Source organism: Trichechus manatus, unplaced genomic scaffold (genome assembly GCF_000243295.1).
Source record: "Trichechus manatus latirostris isolate Lorelei unplaced genomic scaffold, TriManLat1.0 scaffold00164, whole genome shotgun sequence".
NCBI classification, from domain to species: Eukaryota; Metazoa; Chordata; class Mammalia; order Sirenia; family Trichechidae; genus Trichechus; species Trichechus manatus.
The window spans coordinates 3,800,372-3,819,244 of NW_004444100.1; the positions used below are offsets into that span (position 1 = coordinate 3,800,372).

Consider the following 18,873-nt stretch of genomic DNA (forward strand, 5'->3'; position numbering starts at 1 on the left):
GTAGCAAGAGACAAAAAAGTTAATAAGTGAAGTCCATTTTCCAGGATGTCATTCCAAATACGGTCAGGACAGGTAGCGTTGGAGGCCAACTTGGTATGGAGTTAGATTAGATCTATGCAGGAATCTGGCGTTCATGGAGTTCTGGCACTAGATAGTTGAAAAGCAGGGCTCAGAGGTATGAACTGCAGTTCCTACAGAATTTGGGGTCCAGTGCAGGATTTTTGTTTACCGAAGCACAAAACAGGAGAGATCCAGGCCACTGTAGGAGCAGCTCTTATCTTCTGACTTAGGGTTCCTCTTTTGGGTGAAGGTAGATCCCAAAGTCTGAAGTGAAGCATCTGGATCTTATCACAGGTAGAGATGGACTGTACTGGATGGAAGGCAAGGAGGTTGCAGGAGACTAAGATGGCAATTACAAGAGGAGGAGAAGAGAAAATGGGAGCAGATATTCTTATGTACAAAAAGAAAATATTTTTTGGAAGCAGTTACATGTGGGGTGTGGAAAGGAGGAAGTAGGAAGGGTGGAGAGAAGATAAGAAACATAGATTAATCACTTTACTAACTACTTCACAGGTTTAATCTCATCTAAATGTTACAGCAACACTGTGAGGTATCTATTATTATCTCCAGTTTATAGATGTGTGTTTAGGTTATTTGCTATATATATTGATAATAAATGTGACTAAGCTTGATTGAATGCTTATTAGGTGCCAGACATTTTACATAGATTATCTCTTTTAATCTTTACAACAGCCATATGAGGTAGATGCTGTTATTACTTCCATTTTTCAGAAGAGAAAACAGGCCTGGGGAAGTTCAGTAACTCCCTCAACGTCACTCAACCAGAAAATGGTGGAAGCCAGGATGCAAACCCTGGCTTTCCAGAGCCCCAAATCTTAACCAGCATGATGAATAGCCTCTAATAAGGAAGTCAAAATTAAAAGGAGAAAGATAAGGATTATGGATTTACAAAGACTTAAAGGCTATTATTTAAAAAGAAACAATGGATGGTAGGAATGGGGAGATGCCTGAGAGAGGAAAATCCAGTGCACTCTGGAAGTATAGAAGAAGGAAAACCTAATCTGGCCTGGAGAATTTGAATGTTTAATTTTTAGAAGAAAAAGAAACTTTTTTGATAATTTTAATAATGGTGATGGCAATGATAACACAGTGAGCATTTATTGAACACTTACTATGTGCCAGGCTCTGGTCTAAGTGCTTTATACATACTACCCCATTAGATTTTCAGAACTATCCTTTTGTCCCTTTCTGTTGAATGAATCTTAAAAGTAATCATATAGTTTCACTTTTAGGAAAGTCTAGGTCATAGGGTTGAAGTCCAAGAAACTCAGCTCCTGAACCCTCCGTGTTTTACTACTTCATAGCATTTATTTCTGTCTGAAATTATCATGTTTCTTTGCTTGTTTACTATCTGCCCCTCTCTGTCAACAGGTCAACTCTAAGAAAGCAGGGGCCTCACTCATCTTGTTTAACTCTGTATTTGCAGCAGCGAGAGGAATTCCTAGGGCATAGGAGGTGAGAAATGAATATTTGCTGTATAAGTGAATGAAGAGAATCCAACCTTTTAGCGTTCCAGAACAATTCTTTTTCCACTATATTGAATTGCTTACCATAGAGACCAGCTACTCATATACCCTACAGCATCTTTGTCTCTGTGCTCTCTCTCAAGGACCATCAGTTCACTTTCTCTATCACTAACTCAACTATTCATTGACCCAGGTACACTTAATAATGAAGCAAGGAAGAGAGGTTTTTTATTTTTTCTTCAAAACATAGCATAGAAGTTATTACAAAAGTGATCAAACTATCTGTATATAAAAACAACTCTATAGTACCACATAGGCATCATTTTAAAGGATCAAGATCCTAAAGTAAATGATAAAGTCAAATGAGAATGCAGAGTACATATAAAGGAATTGTTTTTTATTGTTGGGTACCGTCTGTAGAGTGGACTCCAACTCATAGCGGACTCATAGCGACCTTACGTGAAACAGAATGAAACATTGCCTGGTCCTGCACCATCCTCACATATAAAGGAATAGAGTGTAAGATAAAAAAGGAACAGCTACCAGTATAAACAATCTGTATTAGAGATGTATTAAGCATGAGCTTTACTTCTGGGACTTTTTGAGGGTTGGTGTTATAAGTAACATGTTTTTAGAGACTTTTTAAGGTAATGTGTATTCCTAAGCATTTTACACAGATCTCTGTTGAGATAAAGGACTTGAGTGCCTGGGATGTTTATAAAGTCAGGTTGATCAGATCAGGTTGTGACTAACGGAAACTCTTCTGAAGTGAAGACTCCATTAAACGATCCCTCAAACACTCACCTGTCTACACGAAGCTGGCAGACGATGCTTAGTGTATCAACAACTCCTTCTTCTTTCAACTGTCGACAGCCAATGGATGTAGCAATGAAACATCCGGTTCTACCTATCCCTGCGCTGAAAAGATAAAGAATAAAAAGGTGGAGGAAAGACCACAGAGGTAAATTATATTCTTTTAAATGGGTAATTTTAAATCTGAAACAATAATTAGAAGTAATAATAATAAAACATCTATCATATATTGAGTAATATAAGCCAGGACCTGTGCTAAGTGCTTAAAGTACGTTCTTTCATTTAGTTATATGTAGCAGGATGAGTAGGAGCCCTGGAAGCTCAAGAGTTCAGCACTTGGCTATTAATTAAAAGGTTGGCAGTTCGAACTCACCCAGTAGATCTGCAGAAGAAAGACCGGGAGATCTACTCCCATAAAGGTTGTTGTTGTTAGGTGCCATCAACCCTACGTACAACAGCACTGCCTGGTCCTGCGTCATCCTCACAACCGTTGTTATGCTCAAGCCGATTCTTGCATCCATCTCCTTGAGGGCCTTCCTCTTTTCAACTGACCCTCTACTTTACCAAGCATGATGTCCTTCTCCAGGGACTGGTTCCTCTTGATAACATGTCCAAACTATGTGAGACGAAGTCTTGACATCTTTGCTTCTAAGGCGCGTTCTGGCTGTACTTCTTCCAAGACAGATTTGTTCATTGTTCTGGGAGTCCATGGTATATTAATTTTCTTTGCCAACACCATAATTCAAAGGCATCAATTCTTCTTCGGTGTTCCTTATTCGTTGTACAGCTTTCACATGCATATGGGGCGATTGAAAACACCATGGCTTGGGTCAGGTGCACCTTAGTCTTCAAGGTGACATCTTTGCTTTTTTACACTTTAAAGAGGTCTTTTGCAGCAGATTTGCCCGATGCAATGAATGCATCATTTGATTTCTTGACTGCTGCTTCCATGGGTGTTGATTGTGCATCCAAGTAGAATGGAATTTCGACAACGTCAATCTTTTCTCTGTTTATTATGATGTTGCTTATTGGTCCGGTTGTGATGATCTTTGTTTTCTTTATGTTAAGATGTAATTCATACTGAAGGCTGTAGTCTTTGATCTTCATCAATAAGTGCTTCAAGTCCTCTTCACTTTCAGCAAGCAAGGTGTGTCATCTGCATATTGAAGGTTGTTAATGAATCTTCCTCCTATCTTGATTCCCTGTTCTTCATCACATAGTCCAGCTTCTCGGATTATTTACTCAGCATATAGATTGAATAAGTATGGTGAAAGGATACAACCCTGACACACAACTTTCCTGATTTTAAACCATGCAGTATCCCCTTGTTCTGTTCAAAGGACTGCCTCTTTGTCTATGTACAGGTCCCTGATGAGCACAATTAAGTGTTCCGGAATTTCCATTATTTGCAATGTTATCCAGAGTTTGTTATGATCCATACAGTTGAATGTCTTTGCATAGTCAATAAAACACAGGTAAACATCTTTCTGGTATTCTCTGCTTTCAGCCAGGATCCATCTGACATCAGTGATATCCCTGGTTCCACATCCTCTTCTAAATCCGGCTTGAATTTCTGGCAGTTCCCTGTCAATATATTGCTGCAGCCACTTTTGAATGATCTTCAGCAAAATTTTACTTGTGTGTAATATTAATTATATTGTTTGCTAATTTCTGCATTCTGTTGGATCACCTTTCTTTGGAATGGGTGCAAATATGGACCTCTTCCAGTCGGTTGGCCAGGTAGCCATCTTCCAAATTTCTTGGTATAGATGAGTGAGCACTTCCAGTGCTGCATTCATTTGTGGAATCATCTCAGATGGTATTCCATCGATTCCTGGAGCCTTGTTTTTCACCAATGCCTTCAGTGCAGCTTGGACTTCTTCCTTCAGTACCGTTGGTTCTTAATCATCTGCTGCCTCCTGAAATGACTGAACGTTGACCAATTCTTTTTGGTACAGTGACTTTGCATATTCCTTCCATCTTCTTTTGATGCTTCCTGTGTTGTTTAATATTTTCCCTGAAGAAACCTTCAATATTACAACTCGAGGCTTGAATTTTCTCCTCAGTTCTTTCAGCTTGAAAAATGCCAAGCATGTTCTTCCCTTTTGATTTTCTGACTCTAGGTCTTTGCGCATTTCATTATCATACTTTACTTTGTCTTTTCAAGCCGACCTTCAAAAGATTCTGTTCAGCTCTTTACCATTTCTTCCTTTTTCTTTAGCTACTCTATGTTCAAAAGCAAGTTTCTAAGTCTCTTCTGACATCCATTTTGGTCTTTTCTTTCTTGTCTTTTTAATGACCTCTTGCTTTCTTCATGTATCATGCCCTTAATGTTATTCCACAACTCGTCTGGTCTTCGGTCATTAGTGTTCAATGAGTCAAATCTATTCTTGAGGTGGTCTCTAAATTTAGGTGGAATATACTCAAGGTCATACTTTGGTTCTGGTGGACTTGTTCCAATTTTCTTCAGCTTCAACTTGAACTTACATATGAGCAATGGATAGACTGTTCTGCAATCAGCCCCTGGCCGTGTTCTGACTGATGAGATTGATCTTTTTCATTGTCTCTTTCCACGGTTGTAGTCAATTTGAGTCCTGTATATTCCATGTGGTGAGGTCCACATGTATAGTCGCTGTTTATGTTGTTGAAAAAACATGTTTACAACGAAGAACTTGTTGGTCTTGCAAAATTCTGTAATGCAATTTCTGTAACCAAGGCCATATTTTCCAAATACCAATCCTTCTTTGTTACCAACTTTCACACTCCAATCACCAGTAATTATCAATGCATCTTAATTGCATGTTTGATCAATTTCAGACTGCAGAAGTTGGTAAACATCTTCAATTTCTTCATCTTTGGCCTTAGTGATTAGTACATAAATTTGAATAATAGTTGTATGAACTGGTCTTCCTTGTAGGCATCTGGATGTTATTCTATCACTGACAGCATTATACTTCAGGATAAATCTTGAAATGTTCTTTTTAACGATGAATGCTATGCCATTGCTCTTCAATTTTGTCATTCCTGGCATGGTATACCATAGGATCATCCAATTCATAACAGCCAATGCCAGCCATTGTAGCTCACTAATGCCTAGGATATTGATGTTTATGTGTTCCATTTCATTGTTGAGGATTTCCAATTTTCCTAGATTCATACTTCGCACATTCAATGTTCTGATTATTAATGGATGTTTGCAGCTGGTTTTTCTCATTCTGAGTCACACCACATCAGCAAATGAAGGTCCCGAAAACTGGACTCCATCCGTGTCATTAAGATTGACACTACTTTGAGGAGGCAGCTCTTCCCCAGCGTATTCTGAGTGCCTTCCAGCCTGAAGGGCTTATCTTCTAGCATTATATCAGACAATGTTCCACTGCTATTCATAAGGTTTTCATCAGATAATTTTTTCAGAAGTAGACCACCAGATCCTTCTTCCTAGTCTGTCTTAGTCTGGAAGTTCAGCTAAAGCCTGTCCACCATGGGTGACCCTGCTGTTATTTAAAATACCAGTGGTATACCCCACACTTCTGTCATTTATCACACTGTGGTGGCTTTCGTGTTCCTGTGATGCTGGAAGCTATGCTATAAAAGTTACAGCCTAGCAAACCCTATGGGGCAGTTCTACTCTGTCACATGGGGTTGCTGTGAGTTGAAATCAACCTGACAACTCCTAACAACAACAGTAGTAGGATGAGTGCGGTGAGAAGATGTCATGAGTGAGAGAAGAGTGAAAAAGGCACTGTAATAATTCTAGAAAGAATAATTAGGACCTGAACTTAAGTAAGATATGAGCAGTAGAAAGGACGGGAAAGACTTCAGGCATCAAAAAATGTGAGTCTAGAGGGACTGGAACTGAAGAGTGAGCAAAGTGTAAAGGTGACTAAGTCTCGAGTACTGGAAGAATGGTGACACCACTGAGCTAAAGGGGAATTCTGGAATAAGGGCTGATTTGGGGACAGAGATGGGGAACTTGGTCTTGGATATATTAATATTGAGGATTCTAGTGAATAACTGGATTCAATTTAGTTTAGGAGAGGAAACATTTCCAAGTCATTATACAGAGGTGATAGTTAAATAGAAACATTGTCTGTCCAAAAGGGTTTACACATTAATTTACCCTAAACAGTATGTCCATAAACTCAACCTAACAAGCCCTTTCTCTCTCTTTTTTTGTCTCTTTCAGCAGTTTCAACCACTCACAGTCTCCACTCACAGTCTTTATGTAAATGTCTCTCAAACCTACATCTAAATTCCCAAAGTTTCTTCTAAACTCTAGATTGCACTTCATATCCTAGCTGGCACTCTTGATGTCACTATTCTGCACTTGCTTCAATTCAATGTATCTAAATTCGATATATTTAAAACAGAATTCATTATCTTTCCCCTCAATGGTATTACCAGCCAGGCACAACTTTTCCAGCCTAGAAATCTTGGAGCCATCTTTAACGTCTTCCCTCTCTCTCACCTCCCACAGCCAATCTGTTACCAATTATTATATTTTCCACCTCCGCTGAGCCTTTGGGATCTATGCTTCCCTTTCTGTAGACTGTGCTCACGTTTTCAGCATCTTCTTGTTTTATGATTAAATTAAAGCAATGATCTCATTATGGTTTCCAAGTCTCAAGGTTTTTCCTGGACTAATTCACCATACACACAGCTGTAGGTTAATCTTCCTAAAACAAAGACCTAATCATATTATTCCCTACTCCAAACTGTTCATGGCTCCCATTAGTTATAGAATAATGTCTAAGCTCCCTACCATGGTATTCATGGCCACACACAATCTGAACATGACTATCTTTCAAGATTTATGCCCTTCTGCAGTTGTCCCTGTGCCTGTTCTTCTTTATATGAATCATTACAATAAATGCCTTTTATTTTCCAATTTTTCTTTCTGTGTTAATGATACTTTATTAGTCAGAATTTCCCCCTTCACCACCTTTTAAAACCTTAAACACTAGTCATTTTTCAAGGCCCACTTCAACATATTCCAACTTTCAGATGGTTTCTTCAATCCCCATGATTAGAATTAATAATTCTCCTCTTGGCATTCAAATGACATTTATTTTTCATAGTTGGCACTTGTTTCATGTTGAATGTGAGTGCTAGAGGGATTGAGAAAAGGAATGGATTCTTTTTTTGTTGAATTGTCTATACAGAGTTTATTTCATTGATGAAATAGGATTTTAACTGTACTCTAATAATGACAGGAGTTTTGGTTATCATGACAGAGGGAGAATATTCCGTGTGAGGGAATGGTATAAGAAAAGAACAAATTTATAACAGGATATATGATGTATGACAATGAGTAGACTAGCTTGACTTGAAGAGAGAGCTATTTTAGAGGAACAGTGGGAAATAAGACAGGGAGGGTACACTGGGGTGTATATTTTTGTTCTAAGTTGCCATTGAGTTGATTCCAACTCATGGCAACCCCATGTGTGCAGAGTAGAACTGCTCCATGCTCCATAGGGTTTTCAAGGCTGTGACTTTTCAGAAGCAGATCACCAGGTCTGTCTTCCAAGGTGACTGTGGGTGGTTTGAACTGCCAACCTTTTGTTTTTATTTATTTATTTATTATTAATCTTTTTTTCTTGTACTTTAAGTGAAAATTTATTCAAATTAGTCTCTCGTACAAAAATTTATACATACATTGTTATGTGACCCTAATTGCTCTCCCTGTACTGTGACAGCACACTCCTCCTTTCCACCCTTGATTTCCCATGTCCATTCAACCAGCTCCTGACCCTCTCTGCCTTCTCTTCTCACCTTTGGACAGAAGCTGCCCATTTAGTCTCATGTATTTACTTGAACTAAGAAGCACACTCTTCATGAGTATCATTTTATGTCCCATAGTCCAGTCTAATCTTTGTCTGAAGTGTTGGCCTTGGGAATTGTTTTATTTCTGGGTTGACAGAGAGTCCGGGGGCCGTGCTTTCTGGTGTTCCTCCAGTCTCAGTCAGAACATTAGGTCTGGTCTTTTTACTAGAATTTGAGTTCTGCACCCCACTTTTCTCCTACTCCAACAGGGAATCTCTGTTGTGTTCCCTGTCAGGCAGTCATTGGAGGTAGCCGGGCATCATCTAGTTCTTCTGGTCTCAGGATGATGCAGTCTCTGGTTTATGTGGCCCTTTCTGTCTCTTGGGCTAATACTTCCCTTGTGTCTTTGGTGTTCTTCATTCTCCCTTACTCAAGGTTGGTTGGGACCAATTGCTGCATCTTAGGTGGCCATTTGTTAGCCTTTAAGACCCCAGACACCACTCACCAAAGTAGGATGCAGAACATTTTTTTCAATAAACTCTTTTATGCCAACTGACCTAGATGTCCCCTGAAACCATGGTCTCCAGGCCCCTGCCCCTGCTACGCTGTCCCTCGAAGTATTTGGTTGTACTCAGGAAACTTTTTAGCTTTGGTTTAGTCCAGTTGTGCTGACTTCCCCTGTAGTGTGTGCTGTCCTTCCCTTCACCTCAGATAATTCTTGTCTACTATCTAGATAGTGAATAACCCTCTCCCTCCCTCCCCACCCTCGTAACCATCAAAGAATGTTTTCTTCTGTGTTTAAACCTTTTCTTGAGTTCTTATGATAGTGGTCTTATACAATATTTATCCTTCTGTGACTGACTAAATTCACTCTGTATAATGCCCTCCAGATTCCTCTATGTTATAAGATGTTTCATGGCTTCATCGTTGTTCTTTACCATTGCATAGTATTTCACTGTGTGAATATACCATAATTTGCTTATCCATTTGTCCGTTGATGGGCACCTCGGTTGTTTCCATCTTTTTGCTATTGTGAACAGTGCTGCAATGAACATGGGTGGCATATTTATCTGTTCATGTGATGGCTCTTATTTCTCTAGGATATATTCCAAGGAGTGGGATTGCTGGATCGTATGATACTTCTATTTCTAGCTTTTTAAAAAAGCGTGAAATCAATTTCCAAAGCGTGAACTGCCAACCTTTTGACTAGTAGTGGAGCACTTAACTGTTTGTGCCACCCAGGTTGCCACTGGGTCCTACAAAGAATCTTATATAGAAAGTTAAGAGGTTTGGACTTCGTCTTCTAAGCCAGTGGTAATTTTTTTTTTTTTTTTTGAGAATGAAAATGATAAACTGTCATCCCCAGAAAAAGTCACATAAGCTTATGTATTCAAATGTGTCCAAATAATTTCAAGGAGCTCTCTAACCCCCTAGTTTCTCCATAGGCCCGACATTAAGGACTTTTGCTGTAGGCTATGGGAAGCCATTAAGATGTTTTGAACAGGACTTCATATGATGAAAAAGGGTTTTAGGAACATCAGCCAAGAGAAGTGCACAGGGTAGGCTAAAGTGGGGATGAGGATATGTGTGTGCAATTAGCCAACTACTTCTAAAAACATGGATGAGGTCACAAGGGCCTGAACTAGGGTAGTTGGGCAGGAAGTGATTACGGGAGAAGCTTTGAAGGGAAAGACAATCTGGTGACTGATTAGATACTGAGGATGGAGTTAAGAGAATGGCCAAAGATAACTGTCGACATTGAATGTTGAGTGCTTGGAAAAAAAGATGGTTTCATTCTTAGAAACAGTAATCAGAAGGGGAACTGGTTTTATAAGGGAAATGGCTAGTTGGTTTTAGATACCCTGACTGTTTTATGATTTTGGGTGGGGAACAGTTCCAGTTCTAAAATATGGCCAACGAGGTTGTCTTCCCTTAACCCAAGCTATGTTTAGGCTAAGGCCCTCTGCTAGAAGCTGGATAATGACTTCTTTGGATAAATAGACATATAGAAAAATTTGCTCTTAATTAGCCCACAAAGGTCCAAAAAAGGAGGCTAAAATTATAATTTAAAATAATATTTTTTAAATTTATTAAAGTTGTTATCAAAGGGTATCTTAAAAGACTTATGAAAAGGTTAAACAAAGCAACACAAATTATTTTGAGAAAGTATGGATAATAAATGGCTGGTTATATAAGCAAATTTTAAATTACCTGCGTTAATTTGGATATATTCAAAGGAAAACAAAGGGGAAGAGGCATCATTTATGGCAGGAGAGATTTAAGCTAGAAATTAGAAAAGAGAACCATCATGGACATCTTTTGCTTTCGTGACCCTGCCATCCAATACCCCATGTTCTGGTAACAGCACTTTGTTTTCCTTTTGGCGAACTACCAAATTTATTTCTGTCTGGTTTTTATGAGATAACTTTTAAAAGAGTTGCCTGATTTTTACCAAATTTGACATAATATTAAACATTATCAAGAATCATTCCAAGTACAGTTAAGGTGCCATCTTGAAACAACACAAAAAGCATTGATGATTTCAAACAACATATCTGTAATTCTTAGTGTATATGAGGCTTATGAGACTAAATGGATAAATATAAATTTCAAGGTAGATGACTAAGCTTTCCTGTTCCCTGAACCACTCAGAACTTGCATTTTGTCAACTGTGTAATTTCTCTCTGAAGATGCCCTAAAAATGTGACTTCATTTCCATAATTATCATCTTGGTCTAGTGTCTCAAATATTAGAAGTTAACCAATTTCGATAAATATTTAATCTACCAACCAGGTCACATCCAGGAAGCAAAACCCAACCCCCACCCACTCTATGACTTTACAAAGAATGGACAGGTGCTTAGGCGGAAAGGATAGTTCATGCCTTACCTGCAGTGGACAACCACAGGCCCTCGGCCCACAGAAGCAAGTCTGTCTTCTTCTACATCCAGCATGAGCTGTAGAAGGGGCTGGGCACTGTCAGGAGTCTTGTGATCAGGCCATGAAGTGTACCAGTAATGCTTCACATGCTGGGTGTGACTTCCTTGCTGAAAATAGCAACAGCCACCAAACACCTCATTCACATGTGGAACTAAAAGTTATTCAAATCACAATAATGTACACCTTCTGTCCCTCCTAGCTTGCTGGAAACTTTATTTCTAGGTGAAAAATGTGGCTTTTTGGAAACAGGAGATTTTTGAAGAATGCCCTTTCACCTTGAGGAAGCCTTACTATGCATATCCTGATGTCAAAGTTTGACAGCACTTATTAAATGAGATATACATTTCACATGGATAGTGTATACATAACAGTTGCTAAATATAGGTTTATAATTAGTTACAATGAATGAAATGGTAGATGGAAAATGTAGCCAAGAAAGAACTGGGATATTGTGTTTCCTGCTCCATTGAGTGTTCTGCAAAGGTTATTATAAACATGTTAATCAATATAACGAGTTAACCAGTATCAGTTCCCAGGTGCTTCTGGGTAGACTTGAACCACCAACCTTTCGATTAGCAGCCAAGCATGTTAACCATTTGCACCTCCCAGGGACTCTGGTAAACATGCTCAGCTGCTAACAGGAAGAAAGGCCTGGTGAACTACTTCTGAAAAATCAGCCATTGAAAACCCTATGGAGCACAGATTTACTCTGGCACATACAGGGTCACCATGGTTGGAATCAACTCAATAGCAACTGGTTAACCAATAAAAGAACACATAATTTTATATTCAGTCACTCTAATACCTCTACACTCATCCCCAATTCCAGCATTTAACAGTAGTAGTGGGGAATCGCAATAATAAAGGAGCTACATGGAGTTGTTTGATTGAAAATACCTTGAGCACAGAGTCCATGTGCATCATCTTTGCACCCCAGTGCCTGATTGGGGGCTTAGCATATATATACTAAGCACTGGAGGACATGTGTTGAAAACAGTTTTCCGTAAGTGCCTTCCTATCCAACACTTCTCAATAAAAACTGTCACTGCAGCTCTGCCTCCACCCTCTTCCTCTCTAAGATGATTCTGTCCCAACAGTGATGTTCTAGATAGGATTGAAATCTTTGGGGTGATCATCCTCTAGAGGAAAAAATAATACCATGGCAACTTTCCTCTCCATCTGCCTACAATAAGTTAAACAAGATAATTTTTCTATGACATAATCTTGTCTGGGAAAGTCCCTATAAGTTTCTGTAACTCCAAGTTTCTGAAGATCTCATCAACACTTCTGGCTTGTCTTGCTGCCCACGGCCACCCACAAGTGCAGATTCTCCGTTTTCAGTTTCCAGGCCTTACTTATTTAAAGCTGCTTAGACCAAAGTGACATTAAAAAAAAAAAGCCATGGTAAGCTCTCTAGCACAAACCTTTAGTTAAAGACTTTCAAAAGGTTCAATCAGGGATGCGTTAATTATTCAAATTAAAAGACCATAACATCCTACACAATGAATCTCCTTAATATCTACTTATATTAATTTAATGATTCCAAATACTATAGTAGCTGACAACAAAGAAATGCATTAGGAAATGATTATAATTTCTCTTTGATCTTCGTATTATTTAATTTCTTTAAACTGAATCTGTAGTACTTAGGAGGATGAATAATTTCAAAGTAGAAATGCAATACTACATCATCAGCTACTTTGTAGATAACTATAGCTTCATAATCTTACCTTTAAGACCAGGTTCCGAACTGTGTAGTTATCACATTCTTTCACACTGATAACTAGAACCTCAACTTTCCCATATATCCCTCTCTTTTCAGGCCAGTATAGCACACATTTCTAGGGACGGGGGAGGAACACAGAAAACATTAATGGTTTTCATCAGCCTTGGAGCACTTTTCATTTAAGCATCTCAAAGATGATTTTTAATTAATTAATTTGAAAAAAATCAAATATCAAGTTTTATAATTCTGTAAGTATACTAAAACCATTGAATTGTACATTTTAAATGAGTGAATTTTATGGTATGTAAATTATATCTCAATACATTTTTTTTTAAAGTATCAGTTTTTACTTGTGCCTTCCGAACACTGTTGCTACTAACCCCGTAAAAAAGGTAATTATGGCAAAAGTTTTCAAAACTCCACACAGAAATTGAGATCCAAAAATTTGACTCATAGTTTATCATGTGACAACTAGAAATAAAGGGAATGTTCTACCACAACAATTAAGGCAAGTCACGTGTTTCCTGCTTCATCAGACTAGGGTATCTAATAAGAATAGCAGTAATACATCTATGGTATTATATTTTCCAGGACCAATGGTTTCTTCACTTATGGGGTCCATTGAAATAAATGCATAACACAATTAATCTAAAAAAATTGTTGTATCATAGATCCTTCCTGAAGGACATAATAAGAGTAATAATAATTATATTTGTAGGCAAGGCAATATAATACGGTGGTTAAGGGTGCAGTCTTTAGAGTCAGAAAGCATGGATCCAAATTTTGGTTCTACCACTTACTAGCTGTGAGTACCTAAGCAAGTTACCTAACCTCTATGGGCCTCAGTTTCCTCATGATTTAATACATGAAAAACACTTAGAACAAAGCCAGGCACATAGAAAGTACTCAGAATATGTTAATAATATTATTATTATATTTTATGATACTGGCTTATAGTTTTTTTAACCTAAAGTGATTAGATTTTCATACACTAAATATTATTTGATTGTTGTTATATCAAGGCCACATCATTAAAAGAAAACTACAGAATGAGATTCAGGCATAGATATAACCTCATGTTATTTATTATTTAACTTTTAAACAATTGAAAAGCAGCTATTAATTTTTTTTACCACATATTTTAATCACTAAGAATACAAAGGGTAAAAAGTAATGTTTTACTTGGAGTGCCCAGGGAAGCAATGTTAACTTTAGAAATATCTTTACAATAGCACTAATCATTTTCTCCCAACACATACATATTTATACAGAAATTCCTTCATCTGTTGCCGTCGATTAGGATGTTATAATACCCAGAGACTTGTTTCTGCACATTTATATCAAAAGCATAAAACCACGTTTGAAAAAAAATCACTACTTATGGATACAGAAGAGCAGCAAAAGAGCCACAGAATCACAGAATTAAAGGACAAGACATGTAAAGCATCCGAAACACATGTCCGGGGCTGTGTCAGGCTCAGAAGTACCAAATACTCCACATGCTAGCGTCACACACGAAGTCACTTCACCTAGTAAAATCACTGCTTCTTTCATCCATTACAATAAAAACACATTGCATTCTCTGTGTTTTCATTCTTTTCCAAACAAAGTAAATTGTTTTAGCTCTATTACATGCCACCCCACACCCAAGCCTGTCAGGCAAGCAGGCTTACTCTGCCTGACATCTTTAAGAAAAGAAATCTTTTTAAAACAGAGCAACTGAGTTTCTTTCACATTTACCAGTGGCCAAATGCCTAAAACTTCCCCGATTTGTTAAAGGTAATCATACTGACCAATTTGCCTGGTTTCTTTCAAAAGAGCATCAATTATTTTGCTGCAAGACCCAGGCTATTATGTAGCTTAAAACTCATGCCTCCTGCATCAGTCCAAGAAGAATGACCGAGAATCTTGAAAAAGGTATTGAGCAGAGAAAAGAGGCATTCAGCAGTCCTGTTGTCTGGAATACGCGCCCCATTGTCCGTGATCCGACCTGAGCAGCAGGCCCCTCTTTAGGAAAGTGGCTCTCAAGATTGGAAAAAACACTGTGAAGCTGGAGCTCACAGCCTGCACCCTGATCTTAACAATACTGGAGCAGCCTTCTGCACCTACTTGATAAATGGAAGCTCTGCTTGCTTCTCTCCCAAGCTTGCCGGGGCCCTCTTGAATGTTTTTCTTGACTCTTTACCAAAAAAGCAATTGGCAGCCAGCTCCTAGTAGACAATGCAATGTGACTTGTTCATTCAAACAACCCTTAATTAACATCCCATCTCCTTTCTGAGATAAAATAGCTTATTTTTACACACTGAATACATCCCTCCACCCCCTTTCATGAGAAAGTAGAAAAAGAGACCAGATAAAGTGCAGGTGCTTTTGAATACAAGATGGGGGAGAGCTGCAAATATAGTTGTTTCTAAGAGCACAAATCATGTTCAAATTATTTCTGTGATGAGCTTTTCAGGGTTTCTTTATTGTGGCACTAAAAATGATATGAAAGAGGCAGGAAATGCAAGGACGGAAAACTCTGGCTTACAGATAATATCGAGAAACCACACTAATGGTAGGTAATTCAAAATAGCATACTATCTAGCAGAATATAACCCCACATCATCTCTTCTTCAGCTAGCTGGCTGATGCTTTTAAGTAAAGTTACCTATTATTTCTAAGAATTCATAATTTGGAAAAAAAAAAAGAGGTTTTCAGAGGACCTTGTGTCTCTTGTACAAACAGGTAATTAGTGAACCTTGAACAAAAGACTCTGGACATCAACTGGTTCTTTGTAACCAGTGCGTTATGGCAAAAGTAAAATATTAACATAAGCAACACAAACTCATATTTTTATGAGTTTTTTTTCCCTTTGGTCCTCCGCGCCTCCCCAAACTGGGGCATTTGTGTTTAAAGAAGGAGATCTAGCTAGTATTTAGTTGCCTGGAAAAAAAAAATATATATTTATATATATGTATATATATATCTTTTTAAGTTACTTTCCTTTTAGAAAATAGACATTTAAAATCCAAGAGATTTTGCTCTTTGAGCTAAAGACATGTATCATCACATTGAAAGTGGTGGTAAATAAATAAAAAGAAGATGCTCAGTTTCATTTGGGTTATATCAACATATAAGAGAGTAGAATGGGTCAGATTATCTAAATTACAATAAATTATCTAAATTTATTGTAATTACTCTTAATATTGAACAAAGCAGGAGCATTAAAAGCAGATGGAAGGAATACGCAGAGTCACTGTACCAAAAAGAATTGGTCAACGTTCAACCATTTCAGGAGGTAGCATATGATCAGGAACCAATGGTACTGAAGGAAGAAGTCCAAGCTGCACTGAAGGCATTGGTGAAAAACAAGGCTCCAGGAATTGACGGAATACCAATTGAGATGTTTCAACAAATAGATGCGGCTCTGGAGGTGCTCACTCCTCTATGTCAAGATATTTGGAGGACAGCTGCCTGGCCAACTGGCTGGAAGAGATTTATATTTGCACCCATTCCAAAGAAAGGTGATCCAACAGAATGCAGAAATTATGGAACAATATCATTAATATCACACACAAGTAAAATCATGCTGAAAATCATTCAAAAGCGGTTACAACAGTACATTGACAGGGAACTGCCAGAAATTTGAGCTAGTTTCAGAAGAGGACGTGCAAGAAGAGATATTATTGCTCATGTCAGATGGATCTTGGCTGAAAGAAGAGAATACCAGAAAGATGTTTACTTGTGTTTTAATGACCATGAAAGGCATTCAACTGTGTGGATCATAACAAATTATGGATAACTTTGTAAATAATAGGAATTCCAGAACACTTAACTGTGCTCATGCGGAACCTGTGCATAGACCAAGAGACAGTCATTTGAACAGAACAAGGGGATACTGTGTGGTTTAAAGTCAGGAAAGGTGTGTGTCAGGGTTGTATCCTTTCACCGTACTTATTCAATTCACCGTACTTATTCAATCTGTATGCTGAGCAAATAAGTAATCAGAGAAGCTGGCCTATACGAAGAAGAATGGGGCACCAGAATTGGAGAAGACTCACAAACAACTTGTGATATGCAGATGACACAACCTTGTTTGCTGAAAGCAATGAGGACTTGAAGCACTTACTGATGAAGGTCAAAGACTACAGCCTTCAGTACGGATTACATCTCAACTCAACCTCTGAGCTTCTGGCCACTGTTAACCGTTTGGGCCATGAAATGCATTAGGCTACTGGCTGTTGCTGGGCAGTGCTAGGCAAAAATCCTCACAACTGGACCAATAAGCAACATCATGATAAACAGAGAAAAGACCAAAGTTATCAAGGATTTCATTTTGTTTGGATCCATAATCAACATCCATGGAAACAGCAGTCAAGAAATCAAATGACGTATTGCGTTGGGTAACTCTGCTGCAGAAGACCTCTTTAAAGTGTTGAAAAGCAAAGATGTCACTTTGAGGACTAAGGTGCGCCTGACACAAGCCATGGTATTTTCAATTGTCTCATATGCATGAGAAAGCTGGACAATGAATAAGGAAGACTGAAAAAGAATTGATGCCTTCGAATTATGTTGTTGGCAAAGAATACTGAATATACCATGGACTGCCAGAAGAACGAACAAATCTGTCTTGGAAGAAGTACAGCAGGAATGCTCCCTAGAAGCAAGGATGGTGAGACTAGGTCTCACGTACTTTGGACGTTATCAGGAGGGACAAATTCCCGGAGAAGGACATCATGCTTGGTAGAGGGTAAACAAAAAAGAGGAAGACCTTCAATGAGATAGACTGACACAGTGGCTACAACAATGGGCTCAAGCATAGTAATGATTGTGAGGATGGCGCAGGACCAGGCTGTGTTTTGTTCTGTTGTACATAGGGTTGCTGTGAGTTGGAACCAACTTGACAGCACCTAACAACAGCAACAACACTCTTATTCGTAGTGCTCTAACTGAATATTACTAACAGGCACAGCAACTTAATATTAAACTTACCTTCACCAACACGGTATCATTTAACTCTTTCCATAATTCTCTGAGTTAGGTAGAACAGGTAGTAGGTATAATTTATTTATTTATATATTATCATTTTAAAGCTGAGGAAACTGAGGTTCAGATGTGTTCATAAGGGACTCTGGGAAAATTCCCTTGGGGGCTAGGACACTCCAAGCAAATGACATTTTATGTATTAGATTTTCTATCTTTTATTTCCAGACTGTCTACTGAAATACAATCCAGGCTCTTTTAACCTACTTAACCCTGAGTGATTCAAATGGTTAAGTGCTGGGCTACTAACCATAACACTGGTGGTTTGAATCCACGCAAGGGCGCTTTGAAAGAAAGGCCTGGTGATCTGCTTCTGAAAGGTCACAGCCATGAAAACCCTATGGATCACAGTTCTGCTCTGAAATAGATGGAGTTGCCATGAGTGAGAACGGACTCCATGGCAACTTGTGGTTACTTAACCACAGCATTAACCAATGTCCCCCGCTTCCCTCTGTAAAATATGCTGATGCTAATGGAACACTGAATACTCCTGGTCCACTCTCTTAATAAGTCCAGTCCTTCTGTTTCCACCTGTTGAGCTGTATGTTCACCAAGTTGTATTTATTCCCAAACCTCTTTATGGCAGTTGTACTCATTACGAAAGCCCAGTAATTCAACTAAATATTACATAAGTCAATGAAATATGAGGGTGAAAAGAAAAAAAAAAAAAGAGTTGTTCTGTGAAATAACTAAGTCAGTTGCATAAATTTTTCATTGAAAAAAAATCAGTGAAGAAAATTACACGTATATCAGATACTGATGAAACAATTATAGAAGTTTCTGCAACACTGTAAAACCTTGAGATTCAGCGCTCACGTTGTTTCACAAGCTTTACAACGTTCTCTCTTACTTTAAAGAAATTGAATTGGGAATTTTTTTTCTTTTTTTGTTTATTGTTGTAGTTTAAGTGAAAGTTTACATTTCAAGTTAGTTTCTCATACAAAAATTTATAGATACATTGTTACGTGACCCTAATTGCTCTCCCCATACTGTGACAGCACACTCCTCCTTTCCACCCCGATTTCCCATGTCCATTCAACCATCTCCTAATCCTCTCTGC

At 38.3% G+C, this 18,873-nt stretch overlaps 1 protein-coding gene across 1 annotated transcript in view; it reads right to left on the bottom strand.

Moving 5' to 3' along the window:
* Nucleotides 1-18,873, bottom strand: part of PTPRR (protein tyrosine phosphatase receptor type R) — a 362,799-nt gene that overhangs the window by 23,170 nt on the left and 320,756 nt on the right. The window contains exons 11-13 of the mRNA XM_004386446.1: nucleotides 12,793-12,903; nucleotides 11,012-11,169; nucleotides 2,352-2,465 (exon numbers count right to left, since the gene is read on the bottom strand). Coding sequence (XP_004386503.1) covers nucleotides 2,352-2,465; nucleotides 11,012-11,169; nucleotides 12,793-12,903 — 383 coding nt within the window. The remainder of the gene's footprint in view (nucleotides 1-2,351; nucleotides 2,466-11,011; nucleotides 11,170-12,792; nucleotides 12,904-18,873) is intronic.